The sequence below is a fragment of the Crocodylus siamensis genome, chromosome 1, assembly GCF_052110815.1.
Source record: "Crocodylus siamensis isolate JL-2025a chromosome 1, ASM5211081v1, whole genome shotgun sequence".
In the NCBI taxonomy this organism is placed as follows: Eukaryota; Metazoa; Chordata; order Crocodylia; family Crocodylidae; genus Crocodylus; species Crocodylus siamensis.
In genome coordinates this window covers 307,889,021-307,910,997 of record NC_143395.1, presented here as the reverse complement: position 1 = coordinate 307,910,997, position 21,977 = coordinate 307,889,021, and the positions used below count along the sequence as shown (strand labels likewise).

At 42.3% G+C, this 21,977-nt stretch overlaps 1 protein-coding gene across 3 annotated transcripts in view; it reads left to right on the top strand.

Annotated features, from left to right (window-relative positions):
• The first annotated feature begins 2,941 nt into the window (after positions 1-2,941).
• Positions 2,942-21,977, top strand: part of NAXD (NAD(P)HX dehydratase) — a 65,605-nt gene continuing 46,569 nt past the window's right edge. Inside the window, exons 1-5 of one of the 3 annotated variants that reach the window (XR_016438508.1) lie at positions 3,214-4,380; positions 6,415-6,786; positions 9,898-10,048; positions 11,227-11,272; positions 12,456-12,544. Coding sequence is in view for 2 of the 3 variants with exons in the window: in XM_090022274.1 (XP_089878400.1) it covers positions 3,774-4,380; positions 6,415-6,786; positions 9,898-10,048; positions 11,227-11,272; positions 12,456-12,544 (1,265 nt within the window). In the remaining variant the exon portion in view is untranslated. Of the gene's footprint in view, positions 3,096-3,213; positions 4,381-6,414; positions 6,787-9,897; positions 10,049-11,226; positions 11,273-12,455; positions 12,545-21,977 lie in introns of those variants that run through there. The other 2 variants (XM_090022274.1, XM_090022288.1) reach the window with 2 other exon arrangements.

Sequence of the window (21,977 nt, the reverse complement as noted above, 5' to 3'; positions counted from 1 at the left end):
TACCCTCCTCTTCTGTTTTGCTGCACAGTTTTATATGCAAGTTGCTACCAGTGTTGGCCATAATAGGTGTTTCCACTCACTCTGCCATGTTTTTGAGCAAAATGAAATGCTAAATAAATCCTGTTGTCAGACATGAGGAAGGGCACTTTGTATCCAAGAGCTTATCTAACATCTCTCCCAATTACATGGTTGGTCCAATAACAGATATCACCAAATTTCTACCATGACACAATGAGAGAGATAAATGGCTGCTTAGAAATGAAGCACACTCAGAATTCAGATGACTGCACAGAAAAACCTGGTCAGACAAGGCAAACAGAGGCCTTTTTTTAAGGCAGCTGCCAGATTTAAAATACTAAAAAAGATAAAGTATATTTTAATGTGTCAAAATACTTGAATAAGTTTGCTAGACATTCCTTTGGCTTAAGATTTGAGACAAATGTTTTATAGACAAGATTTTCTTTCCAAATAAAAGTCATATTATTTTTTAAATGTGTAAGATGCAGATGCCTGCCCAAAGGCCAGCAGTTTGTTCACTCTGTGATCTTAGGGGGAGTGGGTGCTTTATTTTCTTTTACCCCCACTAGTAAAGCAGACACCTTCTATCCTTACTGTGTCCCTTTAAACAGCTTAAATAACAGAAAAGCAATTTTATTTGAGGTTGAGTTTGAAAAAAACACATGAGAAAAACTGAGTCAGTTTGCTATTCTGAGTGTCTACAAGGGTTTGGATTTTTAACCCCAATCTTCACATGCAACAAAATCCTCAACTTAATCCAGATCCTATGTTGGTTTTGCCTATTGATAATTCTTGTAAATTGCAGTGATGATAGCTGCTTAGAACAGCCGTTCTCAACCTTTTCAGACCCAAGGTGCTCCTCATTATACCCAAAGGCCAGATCAAAGTGTTTTTGACATTATGAGTTCCTATTTGAAATTGGCGCATTTATCTTATGAATCATGTGCAAGTGTTTGCATGCCTAACTGTCCTAATACTGTGTGACACCCTTAACAAAATCTTGCCATACCCCACGATACCGCAACACTCTGGTTGACAAGCACTGTCCTAGAGAGGAGATCCACCAAGTAGTGGAAACCCAAGCCAGTTAAGTCAAAATCACTTGAGAAGGAGCAGGCAGAAAACTGCTCCTTCCTCTGGTCTCAGGCTCTGGAGGGGAAAGGTAGGGGCAGATCTGGGGGAAGGAGGGTGTACATTGGACACCTGCATCCCCCTTTAACTCCTGCTCCACCCAGAGTTTCAAACCAATCGCTGCCTGGCAGTGACAGCAGCTTTTCTAGTTGGGCAGTGCTGAGGGAGTCACCTGACATCATGGCTCATGGTAATCTACCTGCTCCCTTCTAAACTCTCTATTCCAGGGGTGTTAAGGACCTTCCCTTCTTCTCCATGGTCTTGATGTCCCACCAGCGGAGGTAGTCTTTGTTCTGCTGTTCCATGGCTGCACCTGTTTCACAGCCTGACAGATTGGAATGAGGGAAAAAAACAATGAAGCTCTCATTCTTTTTGCTGCAATCTCAGACTAAATCATAGCAGCCTGAGGCCCCTGGCATATGAATAAAAAAACTCTGTTTCTTTTTAAACTGGAGACAAATGTGTGTTATTTTAGACCTGATGATGCAACTCACCCTCTGCATTCCCCGCTCCATGCCCCCTTTTCAAAATCCTAGATCCACGCATTCCTAGTCCTGTGTCCCCTTCTTTTGTTTCCCCCTGTCTCTGGCTATCAGCTGTATGTCTTATATTTTTCCCTGTAAAGCAGCATTTCTCAATTCATGGGTCCTGACCCAAAAGTGGGTTGCAAGCATCATGAACAAACTTTAAAAATGGATCAACAATCTTTAAAAAGGGATTCTCCTTTAAAGGAGAAAGAAGTGGGAAACCACAGCTTTTCCCTTGCAGGCTGAGTTCCATCCTGCAAGGGGCTGCTTGGGCCCTGGCATAGGCCTCACACACACCCCTGCTCTTCATACCCACCCCTGCTCTTCATACACACTGAGGGGCTGGAGCCTGGGGGGAGTGGGTTGGAAGTGATGGGCACTGAGTTGAGACTGGACATCAATGCTTACAAATGGGTCTTGATACAAAAAAGTTTGAGAACCACTGCTCTAAAGCAGCGTTTCTCAACCTGTGGGTCACAAGAATATTCCAAAGGGTCATGAGCAGTGACAGGGCCCAGGGGTCGTGGGAAGGTGCCTGCCCCTTCCAGCAGGGCAAGGAGGGCAGGGAGAGCTGTGTGGCTCGTCTGGCGCTGGTGCCCGTGTTTGTGGGAGTGGGGCAGCTGGCAGGGCTCAAATTATACTTAGACTTTTGGGAGTGGCTGCAAAAAAATGGGACTGCCCATCACAATTCTAATATTATAAAAGCCCCTCTCCCCCCTGTCATTCTTGATGGGCAATTGGATAGTACCGTAATGAAGTTGAAGTTGAAGATTTTCAAATCTTACAGGAGGGGCTCAGCCTCCCTGTAATTTGAACCCTGGCAGCTGGCAGAGTTGCTTAGTGGGATCATGACCAGGCTGCTTAGCAGGGCAGACCCAACCCAGGGGTGGGCAGGCTGGACTTGCTCTGCTACCACCTGCATGAGCTGGAGCCACTGCTGGATTGGAGCGGGACAGCTGGGGTCCCCTACCACATGAGCCAGATTCGTTGACTCAGGCTGCCCCAGGTCAGAGGCCCGTGGGGAAGGTGCCGTGTGTTAGCTTGCAACTGGCGGGCAGCTCTGCTTCTGCCCCGGGGGTCACCAGCATGGGGAAGGCGGGGAGGGGGCACCAGCAGGGCCAGGGGGGTGTGGGTCGGGACAGGCCATGGGTCCTGGTAGGAAACAGGTTGAATCGGAGGCAGCGCTCCAGAGGACGGGGAAAGGGGCCCACGTCCTCCTTAGGCCGGCGAGGGAAGCTTGCCCCCGCGCGGCTGGCTGCCTGCCCCCTGACCCCGCAGCGCCTCCCCGGGCTCCGCCAGCCGGGAGCCCGCGGCCTCCCTTCCCTTCGCTTCTCCTCCCCTCCCCTCTCGGCGCTGCGGAGCCGGAAGCCGCGCGGATGAGCGGAGCCAGGCGCTGGGCCAGCCCCGCTTGGCGGCGAGGTAAGGCCGGGCCGGGCCATGTGGGGCCGGGGCACTTGGGGCGCCTGTGCTCTGCTCTCGGCCGCAGCGGCCGCCCTTTGGCTGCACGGGGCCACAGGTACCGTACAGAGGCCGCGCGAGCTTGCTCGGGGAGGGCGGGTTTCCCCTCCTGCGGCTCAGGACCAGGGAGAGGGGCCAGCCCCGCACTAGCTTTCCGCCCCGGGCAGTGGCTCATCTCCGTGGCGCCGCAATGGGCGCCAGCCGCGGGACAGCGGTGGGGGGGCCGCGTCCTACCCCTGGGCTGAGGGGCCACGCCTTCCCCACCTGCCCCCCGGCCTGGGGCCTGGGCGGGGGCGGCGGAGCCTCCTGGCCCTGAGGGGTGGGGTGAGGAGGCGCTGGCGGGCGCCGCGTTGGTGGCGCTCGCCGGGGCGTGCGGGAGGTGGCGCCGTGAGGCGGGCGGAGCTTGAGTGGCGCCTCCCGCTGCTCGGGCGGCCTCCTGCGGCCGGGCCCCGCTGCGGGGCGGCGGGGGGCGTGGGCGCCGCTGCCCCCCTCAGCCCGCCGCTCCGCTCTGCTCCGCGCCGCGCCGCGCCGCCCCGCCCCGCCGCCGCCGCCGCCGCCCCTCCTCCTGCTGCCGCTCCCCCGCCTCTCCCCGGTGCGCGGCCATTGCAGTGACCCCGGCGGGCGGGCGGGCGAGGGAGGATGATCACGAACACGCGGGGCTTCCTGTGGTCGGACCTGGAGACGCGGGCGCTGCTGGAGATCTGGGGCGAGGCGGACGTGCAGTCGGCGCTGGACGGCAACTTTCGCAACAGCCATGTGTACCGCGACGTGGCGTGCCGCCTGGCCGAGCTGGGCTTCGAGCGGACGCCCGAGCAGTGCCGCATCCGCATCAAGGGCCTCAAGCGCCAGTACTACCAGGCCCGCGACGGGCTGAAGAAGAACGGGCACGCCCGCAAGATCTGCAAGTACTACGACGAGATGGACCGCATCCTCAGCTGCCGCGACGGGCCCCCGCCGCCCCCCGGCCCGCCGCCGCCACTGCCCCCCGACGGGCTGGCCGCCGAGCCTGCCCCACCGCTGCCCCTACCCCTGACCCTACCCTTGCCCCTGGGCCTGCCGGCTGGGGGGCCACCCACACCAGGCGCCCCTCGCCAGCCCGACGGCGATGCACTGGATGAGGACGGCGAGCTGGAGTCCCCCCAGGACAACTTCACTGAGGACTCTGGGGAGTGCTCATCCTCCTACGCCGAGCACCCTGTCAAGGTGGAGTGCCCGCCCTTCGCCATCCCCGTGCCGCCTGCCGACGGTGAGTGCTCACCCCAGCCCACACACCCACCCACTGGCAGGGGTTTCCCTTCCTTTCTCTCCCATGAGTGTCACCATAGGTGCCACACACACAGGACGGGCAGGGGTTTCCTCTCCTTTCTCTCCCACCCATGCAACCACAGGTGCCCCCACAACATACACACAGGGACAGGCAGGGGTTTCCCTGCACACACACACACACACACACACATATATAACACCCCCTGCAGTCCCAGGCATCTTTCGCATCCCCCCAGGACATTCACAGGGACTGGCTGGGGTTTCCTTGCACATACACATATATAACCTCCTGTAACTCCAGGCATCTCCCTCCCCCACCCACACACACACACCTCCCAACCCCCCAAGGCACAGGGACCAGCAAGGGTTCTTCTATACACACACATGTGCACGGACTAGCAGAGGTTCTCCTACAGACACAAACAGACAGGGGTGTCCCCCCCACACACATGGGATTCCCCCCCTCTCTATGGGCACACAGACTCATACCAGTAGAGAGAATCTTCCTGCACACATCATTAAGGAGATCTCTTCCTATATCCCTCCTTCCCCACCCCCACAGGGACCAGCAGGGGTTCCCCTGCTTTCACACACAGGGGATCTCCCTCCTTCCTTTGTACAGATGCACACTCATACTGATAGGAAGAATCCCCTTGCACACATCATTAAAGAGGTCCTTCCCCCCTCCCACATACATGCACACTGCTAAGAGGATTTCTCTTCCTCTGTGTACACAAACACACTCTTCCCCATCCCCTTCCTGCACAGTCCCACTCCTGGCCCTCTATTACTGAATTTCTGGTAGCTCTTATGTTGTCCCCCTTCTCTGCCACCCCAGCTTGGCTTAGGGGACCTGGATTCAACTTCTGTCTTCAAGCCCTTCTCCCATTATTTTACACTGTCCTGTGTCAGGTTGCTTTAATTTATTCTCTCTCCTCCCTCTTTTTTTTTTTTGCTTCCTCCACCCCCAGCCCAGTCCCTCACCTCTTTTTATCCTTCCTAGAAGAAGTGGAGAAACCAAAATGCTTTAGTTTATGAGAATCTCTAAAATGATTGCACTATTTGGGGTGGGGGAGATAGATGAAAGATTTCTACTCCTATCTGTTAAGGATGGGAAACAAATCAAGAAACTAATGTGGGAATAAGATATGAGAGGTGGGTGTCAAACTGCTGTGAATAAAAACAGAATCCTCTTCCTAATCCCTATGTGTGTGAACTGTTTCAGATGATATACAGCTTTCTAATCACTGTGCAAGAACTGTTTTTCAATGGCTTGCTTTGCTAGCTAGATCACTCTTCTGTTTTGTCTTCCTGTTGCCTTAGCTGGGGCAGAAAGTTAGGTGGGCTTTTACAAGAGCAGTTATGCTGTTAATAGTTTTAGTTGTTTTAAAAGTATCCCTTCCAATTTAATAGAGTTGCAGACAAAACCCCTCAAATAGTCAGTCCCCCTTTCCCGCTGCTACTTGTGCTCGGCACTGTGTGTTTTTTAAGTCTAGACATAGCTGTGTTTTTAATCCAACCCCTGAACCTGTCTTCAGAAATTGACATCACGCGGAAACGGCCAATTGGCTCGCTAGCTCTGACCGACCTTCTTTTTCTACACACATCCCTTCAAAGGGTTGTTTACCCTAACATCCTTTTGAAATGCAAATCTGGAGTGCCAGCAAACTCAATTTAGATTAATATAATTACCTGCAATACACAAATGAGGCTATACTCTTTAATAGCCTTTACTTACAACTTTTTTTAAAGATCAAAAAGACTCCTATTGTTAAAGTTTAGTACTACAGCAATTAAAAGATGCCTCTGTGATCACGCCACTTTTATAACTTTTTGGTTAAGCGTGTGCGTACCCCTTCTTCCTTTTGTCAATCTAAAAATGATCAGAGACAATCATGCTTCATATTGAAACTGAATAATGTCTTGATGTGGTATCTTAGGGAAAGCAATTTTACAGCTTTTTCTTTTTTGTATTTCTGAAAGATGGAAAATAACACTGTCTGTTTTGTTTTAGGCTTTAAGGAAATCAATACTCAAACCAGTACACCGCCACTAAGTCAGCCCAAAAGGTCAAAAAAACGTCACACAAATTTAACACTGGATAAGATGATGGAAAAATTTCTGCAGCAAAGCGTGGATACAGAAGAGAAATTTTACAAATATGAAGAGCAGCGGTTGAAAATTGAGGACAAGCGCCGTGAAGCTGAGCATGCTCGTGAGCTCCAGATGTTACAAATGTTGGGACAGATGTTGGCAGGAATTTCTTCTACAGTATCACAGAGGTCTCAGTCTATACCAGCTAGTCCACCTCAGAGAGCAAATCATCGCTCGTATGGAGATAACTTTAATTATAATGCTATGACAGCCACACTTTCTCCGCCGATAGGTACTTAATTCTATCGCCTAAATAAGATCTAACATTATTTTTAAAGAATATGTGTAACCACTGGTAGTAGCTTCTGAAAATAAATGGATAGTTGGAGTTCTGTGATGTTGTGGTGATGGTTTTTCATCTAATGTAAAATGAATGAAAATGTCATGCATGTCATTGTACTGCTTTTTTTTTTTACAAAATAGCTATAGAGCTATAAATATATAGATATATGCTAGCTATAAAAAAAAAATAATGATGACCAAAGTAACCATTTCAAAAGTATACCGTAAGCACCAGTGAGTTCAAGTCATATTTGCATCTCTGTAGAATGCATTTAGGAAAAGTTCTACGTAGATGTGGTATGGAGTTTAATCTCTGAAAATTGGCAGTTGAATGAAATAATAGAGCACTTAAAGTACATTTAAACTTCTTTTTTTTTAATAACTGAGATGTATTTGGTGTCATCCTAGTTGAAAATATGTACTCAGAAGCAACCTAGAAAAACAATGCATACCGACGTTTTTAATGAGGTATATAGTAAAAGGTCTGTCAACCTTGAAAGCTTAAACCGATATGATGTACCAAGTTTGTAAGACTTCAGGTTACAAACAACCAGGGGTTTTGCTTTGTTTTTAAAACAATCTAGTACAGTTTAAAAACTGAGATAGTCCAAAAAATATAATGTAGGTATGTAGAAGAAATCCGATTCTGTAAGCCAGTTTCGGCTTTCAAGTAGCGTCTAGGAACTTGGACTGTATAGACGCTGCAAGCAGCCAGGTAAATAACAGGCTCAGTCCAACATTTATCTTCAGACTACCCTTTAACATTAGTGGAGTTCTGATTACACAAGGAATGAATATTCAGGCCCATAATAAAATAAGTTGATACTTCCTTATCATACTGATTAGATAACTGGTCTGCTGTGTTATAAATCCTTAATGTCAGAAATCTAGTTTAACATGTAAATGATGGTATATCTACTGGTTCTGTTTCTTTAAAATAATTATTTGATTGGAATGTATTAGGAAACAGAATACAGAAAACTTCCTAGAGTACTAAATTATGAACACAGTACATACTTAGCTGTACCATTGCTTCTAAAATGCATTTGCTTTTAAGCTGAAGGACTTCCTAGTAGCTGCACAGACCTGGCACCAGGATCCTGTTTCTTCTAATATGTTTGAAGATACAGGTGTGTAGTTGTGATTTTATGTTGCAGAAAGATAAAGTGAGACTTCTAACTTTTAATCATGAAAGGCTTAAAAGAAAAAATGTAATAAAGTATATTTTTAAAAGAAATATTTCAGACATTGCATCTGTTTTTAAGGCTTTGGGACCTCAGTTGTTTGTATCTAAAGTTGCACTGAAATGTTGAGAGACACTCAAATCCAATCAAGACTTACTTTCCTGACTAGTTTATTGCACTGTCCTTTCTTTCTGTTCTGAGACGTGTTATTTGTCTTTTAAAACAAAGGAAAGTGTTTTGGGTTTTTTTCAGCAGCCATGGTGCTTTGCAGGTTGTAATGTGTGTGAGATATGCGTACTTCTTGTAGACTTAATGGTAGAAAACTGGGAAGTGCATAAAGTGTGGAGTGATTTGAAGGAAAAATCTGTCTTATTTCTAGAGGAGAGATGAGTGCTTTGTTATACTCTGGATCACTGCAATGCTATTTTGGCCATGCTCCAAGAGGGCTACTTTTTGATCTCAGTGAGAGAGGAATGCCTGTATTATAGAAGGATTTCCAAAGCAGTAGATCAGCTAGAAGTATTTATCATTATTGAACACTAAAGCATTTTTTTGGTGAAGATTAGCTGGCCTGGTTTTAGAGTACAATTCTGTAGGGGTTGGAGAAAAAGAGTACTTTTTTGCTGACAGAACATAATAGAACCTAAATTAGGAGTATTCCTTTTGGTTACCAGAATTTTTTTTCCGGTGTTGGGTCTCAGATTTTTTTAAATAGTTCTTGGTTTTGCTATTTGCAGACTTGGGATAGGAAGGGAAAATGCCAAGTGTGATTTTGCACAGATGAAGCAAGAGCATTTTATTGTCTTTTTGATCATTCTGCATTAGCTTTTTAAAGATCTATAAAAGGATACTACTATGGACATAGTGTCTTCAGCAGACAAATTGTGGAATTTGAATGTGTGTGTTTTTCCAATCAGAATTGTAAAATTGAACTTTAGTGAGAAATTTTGTAAAAGAATGCAGCAATAAGGATTTGTAAGTTAATCCTTGTGACCTAACCTTTATATATTTACTGCATTCTTTTAGTTAATATATTGTTAAATTTTGTCTTTGTACTGCCCTTTAAATAGAACAAATTTATATTTGCATAAACTTTCTGCTTACTTTATTCTTGTCACTAACTGAATATTTCTTTTCTAAAAAGTCTTATATAGTTGGGACAGTAGTTGAATACTCAGCTCTTTCAGTTTTCAGTTATTCTAACATATGGCTTAAAATGTTAATGATGTAAGTAAGGGAGTTGAGAGGCTAAATTATTATTAAAAATAATATTTTGCATGACTAAATGCTTTTCATATAACCCTTCTTAGAGCTTATTACCTTCTGTAACCATCTACCAAAATAAAAAACACTGCTTAGGCCTTAATTCTGTGAAGACCTTCTGCAAAGACAAAGAAAGAAAATCTTTCAAAGGTTAGCAAGTTAAGGTGGACACTTTTATTCTGTACCAAAAGTTTCTGTATGATTTACTTAATCCACTTCCAAAGTGGATTGGACAAATGTTCTTACTATAGAAGAAGAGTGCCTACATGGAGAGTTATTTCTCAGTAGCTATTCTGGGGTACTTTCCCATGTAGAAGAGCCACAATGTTAATCTTTGACTAGTCAGTGGGAATAGTCACAGGATCAGATCCTAAATCAATATATTCAAGTCTTTATGTATTTGAGGCCTTTGAAATTAGGACATAAATCTGTATCCTGTTAGAGTATGGCAAAAGCAATATTCAGTTTCTTAGAAAAAGAACTGTTTCTATATTGTAAATGCTTCTGATTTAGAATGCTAATGCTTCTGAATGTGAAGAAAAGCTGCTGACACTTCTATCAATTATAAAAGAAACATTTTCTTTAATAATTATTTAAACTTCTTTCTTTTTCAGTTATAGAGAGATCCTTCTCGTTACACAAAACGCATTCTATAAAGGATATGGAGAATATTTTTCAGTTGGTGCGCAATGTAATCCCTCCTCTAGCAGGAAAGAAGCATAAGGGTCAAGATGGACGTATAGGCATCATTGGAGGATGTCAAGAGTAAGTTAAACAGTACTGGGGATAGTTCTGGGATCTCAAGTGCTTGGTTCACAACTCCTAAAAAAACATTTCAGTTCACCTTCATATTGGACACATTTTTATGGAGCTATTAAACCAGAGTTTCTAAAGCGGGCTTTGCCAGTCCATTATCATCATTTAGGTATGCTTACCAAAGAATACACATTGCTCTAAGGCAGCAGTGCAAGGCTTTACCATTATTGTAGTTGAAATTCAGTCATTTGAGTCTGATATCTGTCTACCTCCTCTCTCCCTTCCACCCTAAATCCCTTCATTTTCAGCATCAATTACCTTTTATGTTGCGTGACTGAAGCTTCTTGGATAAGTAGGGAGAAAAGAATAACAAAGTGAAACATCTGCTGTAAGGTGATCCTAGTTAGATGGAAAACTCCTGACTGTTTCTGGATTTAGGAACTACATCTTGGCTACCTGGTCAGAGTTCCTAGCCTGGAGATAGGTGACCTTCTGAGACTGTTCCTTATTATTTACCTGTTCAACATGTAGCACATGCCATCAGTAATGTCACTGCATTGCAGGGAACTCAAAACATCCTGGTTAGTTGAATAGGATACTGAACTGGAGTTCCAGTTCAAGCTCTCTGCCAGTGATCTCCTGTGATACTCCTGGGTCATTTCACTTCATTGGATATTAGCTTCTCCATTTGTAATGGAGCTGAAACTTTCTGTTGTAAAATGCCTGGAGAAATTTTGACATATATTCATACATACCATAACTAGCTGAAGCTGTTACGGTAAAGGTTTACTGACTGGATTAACTATAGTTTTGTAACTCGCATTTCTTGGTCTACTAGGCAAAAATGTGTCCTGCAAGTCATGTTGCAAGGCCCTATATTAGTACCTATGCTTTTTCTGCGTCAGTTATCTGAGAGGATTGAGGCTCTTATGTGTGCAAGTGCTTTGAATTGACTCTTTCTTTGTGGTGTAATCCTTTTAAACATCTCTAGCATGAGAGCAGACTCATGGCCTTACTGAATTCACTTGGAGATTTGCTATTGACTTTACTATCCTTAGTAAATGCATAAAAATAGCAATAGTAGTGAACTTTGCTTTTTTATTTGAGTTTTCTCTGTGGGAGGATGAATGATTACCAGCCTGTTGATGCAAATCTGTTTCCTAACATAGTATATGCTTCATTTGTAGGTACACAGGAGCACCGTATTTTGCTGCAATTACAGCTCTCAAAGTGGTATGTATTCTCCTACCTTCATACATAGGCCCTTTACATAGATCTATATAAATTAAGTGGCATTTACTCTGAGTGAGAGTTTAATGTTACTAGAACTGCTACTTTTCAAACCCCTTTTTTTAAACAGTTGCCTTTCTGCTATGCTCTTGTTCCTATTCCTAGAAATAACATTTTTAAACATTATATTCAAAATGCATTATATTTTCAGTAAGTTCTTTGTTTAATCTGGAGGTGACAGAAATCTTCAGCTGAGCTACTCTTTGGAAGTATAAGTGCATACATCCTTCATAAGACATTAAGACCCCAGTCCTGCTGTTTGTTACTAGTGGGTAGACTGCTGTGTCCAAATAGAACTTGTAGTCAATGGGACTCTGTATGGGTATAACAGTATACCAGAATTTAAAAAAAAAGCAGTATCAAGCCTTTAGATATTTGCTTGGAAAACATGAAATATTATTTATAAATCAGAGTAGCCATTAGTTGGATATTCTCTTCAGACATTTATATTATTTCAGCTTGCAATGTTTACAGCATGTAAAGTAGATATGGTAATCAGATACTTTTTGGACATTTATAAACATGCACAGATCTGATTTGATGAGGAGGGGAGTTGTTGTAGTAGTAGCAGTAATGAAAGAAACTTAGGACTAAATTCTGCTCTGCTGCTCATGGGTATAATTGAACTGGAGTAAATGAAATTACATTTACGCATTACAAATTTAATCCATTAAGTCAAAAAAGAAGGAACTGAGAAAAGACTTCCTGAATCAACTAGTCTGCAGAAATGGATTACAGTGTTAATTTTCATCTGTGCTGTAGCCCATTTCTTAGTTTGCTCTGTTTTTTGTTGTTGGTTTAATTTTCTTTAAATCTTAAATTTATATACTTGAATAAGGGTTTCAATATGTAGCCTTAAGTTTTCTGAGTCTTGTTTTCCTATTATTCTGTTAGTAAGCAAGTATTTCTTTAAAGTTTGTTATGTACTGTGAAAGTTAGAAATAAAGCAGTTGCTTAACCTGGTATTCAGCAGAATTGAGAGATTTGTGTCAGAATGGAAAAGTTGCCAGGTTTGCTTTTGTTAACAAGCAATAAGAATTCTGGTGGCCAATGAATAGCTATTAGAAAAAATGTTCAGAGTATTCAGATATAAATTGATAATTCTGTTTGCAAATTTCTTTCGTAGGGTGCAGATTTATCCCACGTATTTTGTACCAAAGATGCAGCAACCGTAATAAAGTCATATAGTCCGGAGCTCATTGTTCATCCAGTTCTGTAAGTGACATTTGTGTAAATGAACATGTTAATGTTACTAGATTAAATAATTCAGTGTGATAGTTCACTGGTTTATATTACTTCTCTTCCTGAACCCTGTGGCAGGTGATCTAGCAGCAATAAAGATGACTTGTTTTCATTTTTTCATTTAAGAACATGCAGAGATTCTGGCATAGTAAAGCCATTTGTGGCGGGGGGATGGGGGTTTAATTATTAAAACACAAATTTAAAAAAAGGTTAAAAAGAATTTGCTTTTTTGCCAGTTGCTGACATACATTTGTGATTATAAGGAACCTAAATGAGAGCAGTGGCACAATCCAGAAATGAGGATGATACAAGTTAGCATTTTAGAATCTGGTTTTGAAAAGACAGAATAATATACCCTTCAAACATCTTTTTTCTCATTGTTTTCTAGTAGTCTGGGTTTTAACATACTGAATTACTATGTGAGAAACTGTTTTAACTTTTTGTGATTTTTGTAAGCTTATATTTGGATATGCTAGGCAGATCTGTGCCTGGGTAGAAATGGGTTCTCTGATCTGAAGGTGTAAAACTCGTCTTAGACCCCAGGCCAGATCCAGACTGTGGAGGCATTAGCAATGGCTGTGACAGTGGTGTTCTGTGACTTGGATGTGGCCTTTGCCCTATGCTTCGTAAGATGGGGAGCTGGAAATTGGGACTTTTGTTCTCACAAGCTGGGAGAGATGGTTTTGCCTACCTATGAAGATGTGGGCTAGAAGGGGTGTGTGGCAACCAGAGGCAGATCTGGTACTTGGCAGAGCCTCTTTATGGCCAAAGTGCAGAATAAATAGTGGTAGAAGGTGTGAACTGGGCTGCAGAGGGAGGGTTATAAAGGTAGGTTATAAAGGTCCAATTCACTGAAACACAAGCACTAAACAGTTGTGTGTTTTCTCGGCTGCAAAGCATACTGGGCTGAATTTTAAGGCACCACCACACAAGGCCTTGTATACCTGCATATGGTTGTCTGACCCATCGTCTTGGCGAATGGAGGCAGTGGGCCTGCTCCCCTTTCAGGGGGAGCAAGGGGGAGCTGGAAAGGAGCTGAGTCACAGTAACTATGTGTACAGAGTTCCTAAATATTCATGTTTCTAATAGTAACTTTCCCATTTACTTGGGGATTCCATTAAAGATGTTATCACACCTTTAGAAAGGACTTGCTGATTTTCTTAATGCATTTCCAGGTTAGCCTAACTAATATTGCTGCAGAACAGAGGGTTTCTTGTTTGGGAACTGAAGAGTGTGCATGCTGAGGAATTTGGGTCTTTTATGCAATGGAGCACTTGTGACCCTTAAAATCTTTTCATTCTGTAAGCTTGTTTGTGGGAAGCAGTAAGATGTACTTCAATACACAGCACTCAGTGACAGTCATATCTTTAGTAGGTTTGGAGTGTTGTAGCTATGATGATCCAAGGACTTTGCAAGAATTGAGGGCATTCTTAGTGATATTTTTTGATTGGATCAACTACAGTTAGGAAAGATGTTAGACAAGCTTTCAGCCACAAAGTGCCCTTTCTCCGGGCAGCCTGTCTATCGTTTATCCCAACAATATAATTGGTTCAGTAAAATATATCAGTAAATATCACTAAATATGTTAGTCAAAATGTGGTGAACTGAGATTTGAGACTGCAGGGCTAAGTACAGTAAACAGTCAAAAAGCCTGAGGCTGAATCGATTCAATCTTCACAGGTTAGTCTAAGCTGTGTAGATTGAGCTGATATGCAAGTGAACAGACATTCGCTTTTGATTCTGGAAATGGAGTCACATACCTGTAGTGTCCCAGACCAAAAATCTGGGCGGGTGCTACAGCATGCCTCCCTGCTCAGAAAGAGCAGACAGCTTGGGCCAAGAGTAGACGTGACCCCCTGCCAGGGGGGTTTTACATGGGAGGTGCAAAGCATCCTGGGATGCTGGGGGGACTGTGCGTTAACTTGAAGCTGAAACAGATCTGGGAGAGTTCCATAAACTGATTTTCACCTAAATCAGTTAAGTCTGATACTACATCCACCCAGGTTTAACTTAAACCAGTTTTGGCCATTTTGAAAGCGAGTTTTGTGCATTCAACTTCTGTTACTGATTTGAACTGGTTTCTGATGACTTATGCTGGTTTATGTGTAATTTCTGTTGCTAGCTCAGAAGTACATTCAAATGACTTGCATTTCAAACAACTTTAACCTTGTAGCTTGTGAATGCTACAAGTTGGTTCAAGCTTGTTTACCACACATTTGGACCGAAATGTGATTAAAGCAGGGTTCCATCTTAAGCTGTGTTTGAAATGATGATATAAATAATAATAATAAGGATGATGATGATTATGCACAAAGTTGTTAGCTTTAGTAACGTTTGTGAAGTGGCCAGGGCCTTCTGACGTTGCTGACAACTTGACTTGACCATTCCCAAACAGTATGTTCCCAGAATCCTATTTGTAGTTTTAGATGAGTCATGAATCCATAGGTGGATCCATGATTTGACAGGGGATTGGGGTACAGAACCTGCTACACAGGAGTGGTTGCAACCAGCCTTTCCTAGTCCCACCCCCTTGCTCCCTCCCACCTTGCCCTCAGTAGTGATGCCTCTGGGTGTAGGGAGGGCTGTTTCAGCTGCTCCAGACAGAGCTTCAGGAAATGGCTAGGTGGGAAGCTGGGTTCAGGGTAAGAAAGTGGCAGCAAGAGGTGGGTTCCCCAACCCCATGCCTGCTCCCAGATGGCAGGGAACAGACAGGGAAGGGGAGCCTGCCTGCTGCCGCTGCTGTCCCAAGCTGAGCCTAGCTCCCTGTTGCAGCCCAGTTGGAGCAGCTCTAGAGCACCTTCTGCCTCATTGGTCAGGCTAGGACAGTGGCAAAGTGAATGGGGGACAGGAGATTGAGGGTGGCAGACAGCTCCTGCTGAGCTGGAGGGAAAGGGAGGGGGTGTTGAAGGGAGGAATTCTTACCTTCTGTGGGGACTTATATTTAAGTCGCTAGCTGATGCTCCCACAGTGTACTGTAGTCTGAAAAGGGGTGAGACTGCACAATTGTTTCTGCTCTGGATCTATTGCTTTGTGAATATCCTCTTGCTTATAGCCTGAGTTGGGGATTGGTTTCTATGCTTCTACGCACACACGTGCACGCATACACACACACGTTGTATGATAAAATAATCCATACTACGCATATTATATTCCCCCCAAATGGGAGTGCACATAGATTTTACTTGGGAAATATTTGTATTTTAAATAAAGGATTTTCAAACTAGTCATTTTCCTTTTCTGCTTGAACCTGAAATATAACTGTAATCCTGAATTTGTGACTTGATGACAACTTACTTATGAAAACAGTTAAGATTTAAGATTTATGGAAGAAAGAAATTACAATAAGCAGACTTTTGTTAATACGTTTTCAGAATCAATAAAATAGACAGTTATAAGCAAAATACATTTCTTGTTTTTAAGGGTTTTTTCAAGCTTTACCACAATGTAGCATTTTTGCAGCTGTTAATGATTTGAAACAAATTTGTTAATTATTAACCATTGGGCTGACTTCCAATTGAGGTCAAAGTGTCTCAAAGTCAAGACAAGCAGTCTTGAAAGAGACTGAGAATGTCTAAGGCTGGGGGTGGGAGGGAGAAAAGACTTGGAGAGATCTGGCAGAAGGCTGGCTCTGCTCCAATATTACTCAGCTATTATCTTTGATTAAAAGAGTCTGTCATCTAAAAAAATCACATGTAATATCATATCTGTTCACCATTTGGATTAGTAATCATCAGGGATCCGGTTTTCTCTGATAAAAAAGAATCCCCAATTTTCAGATTAAAAAAAGCAACTCAAAATCTACATTTTTCCATGATTAAAATGAAACACCACTATATATAGGTGTATAGACATATAGATATTGGTGGTATTTCATTTTAATCATGGAAAAATGTGGATTTTGGGTTACTTTTTAAATCTAGAAATTGGGGATTTTTTTAACCAGAGAAAACAGAGAATTAATTGCTTTAGACTGTTTCCCAAAAATGGTATCAACATATTTATGCTCTCTTACCAAGTGCATTAGACCTGCTCTTTTATTTACTAAGAAATATCTTAAATACAGTATTATAAACTCCAAACAGAAACAAACTAATAATGTTATTGCAATGCAAGAACCACATTTTACTTCAAGAGTGTCCTGGTTGTGTTGTATGCAAGAGAATACTGTATTCTTACCTTACTGTCCTTCCTACCACCCAAAGGAAAAAATTAGATGTCTTGTAGGATGGGAGGAATGACGTTTCTTTTGGAGTCCCCCATCAGATTCCTGAACATTTACTAGGCTACTGTGATAGAGTTCCAACCCTGGATCTCTTTATTAATATATTTCCTGAGCTGCAGACATTGCTATTAGCTCCAAGTTCCCTGACTTGGCTTTCACTTTTTTTTTTTTTTTTGAGTAAGAGAAAATAACAGAGGAATTCTTCTGTTGTAAAGGAATTGGAAAGACCATAGTGGTACGTCAGAATGCTTTTGATATTATGTATTCCAATTCTCTATGTTTATTTTGTGAGTAATTTGAAGGTGTTTGCACACCTAAGAGTGCTAATATTGTGCAGCATCCCGCAGCACCCTTACAGGGATCTCATAGCACCCCAGGGTTGCTGTGGCACTCTGCCCTGTGGCACTCTGGTCAAGAATCACTTTTCTAATTTGTAGGGACCTACCTAATTTGAGGTGGCTGCCTGACGATTTAATGGGCAGAACACAGGGCCCAGCAGTCATTTCACGGACAATATGCAGTGGGCCCCCCCAACACCTTGGGCCGAGGGGCTTCAGTGGTCCTGACCCTGGCTGCTGATTGGCCGCATGTCATATGGCCCCACCCCTTGCTGCTGATTGGCTGTGAGGGCTGTCGCAGCCCTGCCCCTCACTGGTGATCAGAGAGGCACAGGACCATATGACAGTGATGAGGGGTGGGGGCGGCAGCTCTTAGAGCAGGCAGTTCCCCTTCCCCTTTTCCCTGCCCTGGTGGGCTAGCACAGCACCCTGAGGACTGCTGGCTCCCTAAGGTGAACTAGCATTTTATTTTCTGTAATTTTTTTTTTCCTGTGGATTTTGTGGGCCAGACTTTGTAACATCCACAAAATTATGGTTTCTGTAGGTCCCTACTAATTTGTTCAAGTTAAGTATCCTACAATTGATGGCTTCCCTTTCAGCTTGTGGATTCTTTTTGTCTGCTGCCTGCACTCAAATGTCCAGCAGAGCTGGCTGGTTCGACAGTCTAAAAAGTCTCCTTTATCACAAAATAATGTCATCTTTAACCCCCCCCCGACCCCCGAAATTCTTTTGACTATTCAGATAATCCAAACTGCTTTTTTGAAGTGCTTACCAAAACCTCATCTCTGTTCTTCCACCTGGGAATGGGGAACTTCCGTTGCTCTAAACCTTCCTTTCTATAGTCAACCTGGAGTAACTAGATTCTTCCAGATTCTGTATCCTCTCAGTGCATGCTCACCATTCTGCCAGGCCAGAAACCTTAAAATGTTTCCAGCTTGTTGTCTACTATGTGGGTGCTTCCAAACAGAGTGTGGGATGTGTGTCTGATTTAATGCATTATTAAGAGTTGAAGTTAGAATATACCACTCTTAAATGGTGTAGGCAGATCTTTGAAATTGTCACGGTCTCATATTCTACATTTGTAACATATTCATCAGACAATACTACTGGTTTTAATAATCCCTTCTATATGCATCTGCAGGGCTAGTTTAGACCTTTTAAAGGTATTGCAACCCTCCAAACAAAAATATTTAAAGTTATTTTTGTGTGAGAGAACTTGTCAGTGCTATTCTACCATTCAGACTCACTGAATTTTAAAAATATGAAAAATGTTCCTTCCAAGTTTGACTGCAATCCTTTAGCTGTTTGAACGGCCAAATTGTTGACCTCCCAGATTTATAGACCATTCACATTACTGGTAACAAAAGAAATGAAAGCCTTTGTTTACAACCATTGAGTTACAGAAAAAGCACTGATCCAGGTGTGAGATCATAGTAAAAACATAACTTTTTAAAGCTCATCATTCATCCAAGGAGCAATTTAAATCATGTACTGAAACTTATTTCATTTAATGTTTTATTTGGGGGAGAAAAGTGGGGACTTTTACCTAAAGAAAAGTTAGTTCTCAGTCCTTGCCATGAGTCAGCTTTGTTATTAAGTAGTCAGTTGTATGGGTTAACATAAAGTGTTAGTTCAGATTACTCATTTTTGTGTGGTAAAAATAGTTTAGGTAAATATTTATGGTAAATATTTCAGTGAAATATTTTACTGATAATAAATATCAAAATAATGTAAACTGTAGCATCTTGTTTAAAAACTACTAAATATAACCACTCTATTTGATGTCAACAACCTTAAGCTTGATACAAAATAAATTAATATGGGTGGCTGAATCATCCTCGCTGCTATCGGAGCCTAGAGGATTTTACAATCTCTGTAGATGATGGGATCGTGTAATTATTAGAATGATAAAAGATGGTGGCCATTCTGCAACACAAGAACACCTTTTAAAAAAAATCAGAATTGCCTACTCTGTTAAATATGAGCAAATATGGTCAACTAATTTAGTCAGTTTAGTGGAGAAAGGAAGTACCTGGGATTTTTTACTATAACTACTGTAAGTCCTAGTGTTTTACATAGACCATTTAAAACTGAACTGAGTCAAGACATCTGGTTACGTGGCTACCTTTTGCCATTGCTAAGGCATATTAAAATAGTACGATGATTAAGACTGATTGATGTCATAAATGAGTTTATTAGTTGAATTTTTCTAGGTGTAAACTGTAAAGTGGTTTTGCTGCCAGTTGTGTGAATGCAGCTAGAATGCATGGCATTATTGAGTTACTTTATTACTTCCCTGTGATAAAGTATTTGAAGCCCAGAGGACACTGTTGCAGGGTGTGTAGGATTCTACTCTGTCACACCTTTTTAACCAGCATTTGTATAATCTCCCGGGCATCCTCAGTAAAGAGACATAGACTGTGTTATCCTTGGTGTGGTGACAGTAGTCAGCTTGAGTCTACTTGAATGATAGCTTTCATCCTTGTTCCATTATTAGCTCAACCCAAGTCAGTTCCCGGGTATCAGAAGGGCAGTTGTGGCAAAGAATACTTCTGGGTCCCATCCCATTCCCCGCCCCCCTCCCCGACCCCTATTTGTGGCTGTGATGAGTATGGGGGGGGGGGGAGCTTCCCAAAGACAAAACTTGATATGGCCATCCATACCTTTTCAACTTTAAAGCAAGAAAGTGAAGCTGGTGCATAATACAGCAGCTCATTTATTAAGTAGAGTCCCTTGCTGTGAACTCAACATCTATGCTATTGAATCTGCACTGTCTGTCTATTGGATTGGTCATTGTTGCTCCTGGGTCTAGTCTTCAAGTGAAGCCTTCTTTGTTCTCTAAGGGTGTGTTAATATTTTGTTACTGTAATGGCTGTAAGGAAAGCTGTTGGTATTAAGTTTTAGAAATCCTTCTTTCTCTGGTTTCTTGATTTCCCTAATTAAGCCAAAGATACTCCCTCACTGCTGAATCAAGTTGGTTTTTGGGAGACTGCAGCCTTACTTGTCAGTGGCCTGCTTCTCTCTACATTGGCATCCACTGATCAGCTCTTCACTCGTCCTAAAGAAGAAATCATTCTGACTACAAAAGTGCTCCCATTTCTACTTAAAACAAAGGTGAGGAGAATCAGAGCTTACCACACTACTTGCTTCTGAAAATTTGTTTCTGGCTTTCTACCACCTTTCACATTTCCTAGCTACACCACTGCCGACCTTTCTTCAAAGTTTCCTGTTTCTGCACAAATCTGGCATTGTTTATTATTACCAGGGATCCTGGTTTTCTCTAATTTAAAAAAATGCCCAATTTTCAGTTTTTAAAAAAAAAGTAACCCCAAATCCACTTTTTTCCATGATTAAAATGAAAGACCTCTGTCTGTCTATCTGTCTATGTTAATGATGTTTCATTTAAATTACAGAAAAATGTGGATTTAGGATAATTTTTTTTAACTGAAAATTGGGGATTTTTTTTAAATCGGAGAAAGGCAGAATCCCTGGTTATTACCATTTTTGTTTAAAATAAACTTCCATTTGTTGCTGCTTTTTCCATATTATCCATCTCTTGGTAGTACACAGTTGAACCATATTCTGCTAGGAGACCTTGAATACACTGAAAGTGTTACTGTCTGTTGGCACAGTATGAAGAACAGCTGTATGGTTGGGTGAGGAACAGAATGCTTGGTGCAGTTATCAACCAAGATGAAACTAATCTTCAGATCTACAAAAAGCCATAGGGGTGGTGATGCTGAATATTGTAATGCTTAAATATTTAGACACTTGGCATGAGGAGTGTGATTAAGAGACATTCCTAGAGCTACTTGCTCTTTGAGAAAGCAGCACTTGATGTAGGATTCTCAGTGTTTTGGAGAAGGGAAAGTTTACTTCCCTTGAAATATGTTTTCTTGAAAATTTAGTCTTGCCCGATTCTCATTCACTTGATTACTTCCCTTCAGCCTTACAAGCTACATTTTTAATGGATTTCTTTTGTGCTTTTTCCACTTTTTTCTTTTGAGGTACATTTTTGAATTTATGTTGGTAATTTTAAATAGATTTTTTTGGAGTGCAGACTAATTGCCAGTTAAGGTTGCTGATAAGAAATGGAGGGATCTGGTAATGGTTCTCAGGTAGTAGTATGCATGGGACCAGTATGGAACCTAGCTTCAACTCTACATTAATACCTCTGTACTGAAAAGGAGATGAAAACTGCACATATTAAGAGTTATAGAAGTCTCATGGTTAGACAGTGCAATAACATACCTTCAGAAAAGTGAAATGGAGAGAGAGGAACTTTTCTCTGTTAAATGTAAATAAAAAAATAGTATGACTAAACTTTTGAGAAGCAAGAATCTTATGGGTGATATGTTTTGGATACCAAGTACCCTTCCTCAGCTTTCTTAAAGAAGTTGATGTAGACTATAAGAAGATGGCAGCATCATTTACACAGTCAGGGAAATCTATGCAGTATTCATAATTCATAACAGTTCTTGGACTTGCAGTCACAGATGCTCAGAAGAACAGATATTCTAAAATAAACCCAGTGTCGTGTTACTGGAGTCAGGACTTATTCTGATTTCCTTAATAAAAAATGCAATCCACCAGTTATCTATCAGTGTCGTCTTACGACATTCTTTTTGCAATATTATTAACATTATCATGGCTTTAAATCTCTAGGCCCATCAGATGGTGTGCCTTGTATTGCTTCTTGATGTGAAATTGCAGAGGGGTTAACGTGAAATTTTTATGCTTTGTAAAATGCTTTGAAGATGAAAAGCACAATAGAAGGTATTTATTATCGCTAGAGGCAAAGTGAGCAAGTGCCTTGATATTGGACTGTTTATTTCCCAAGAGATGA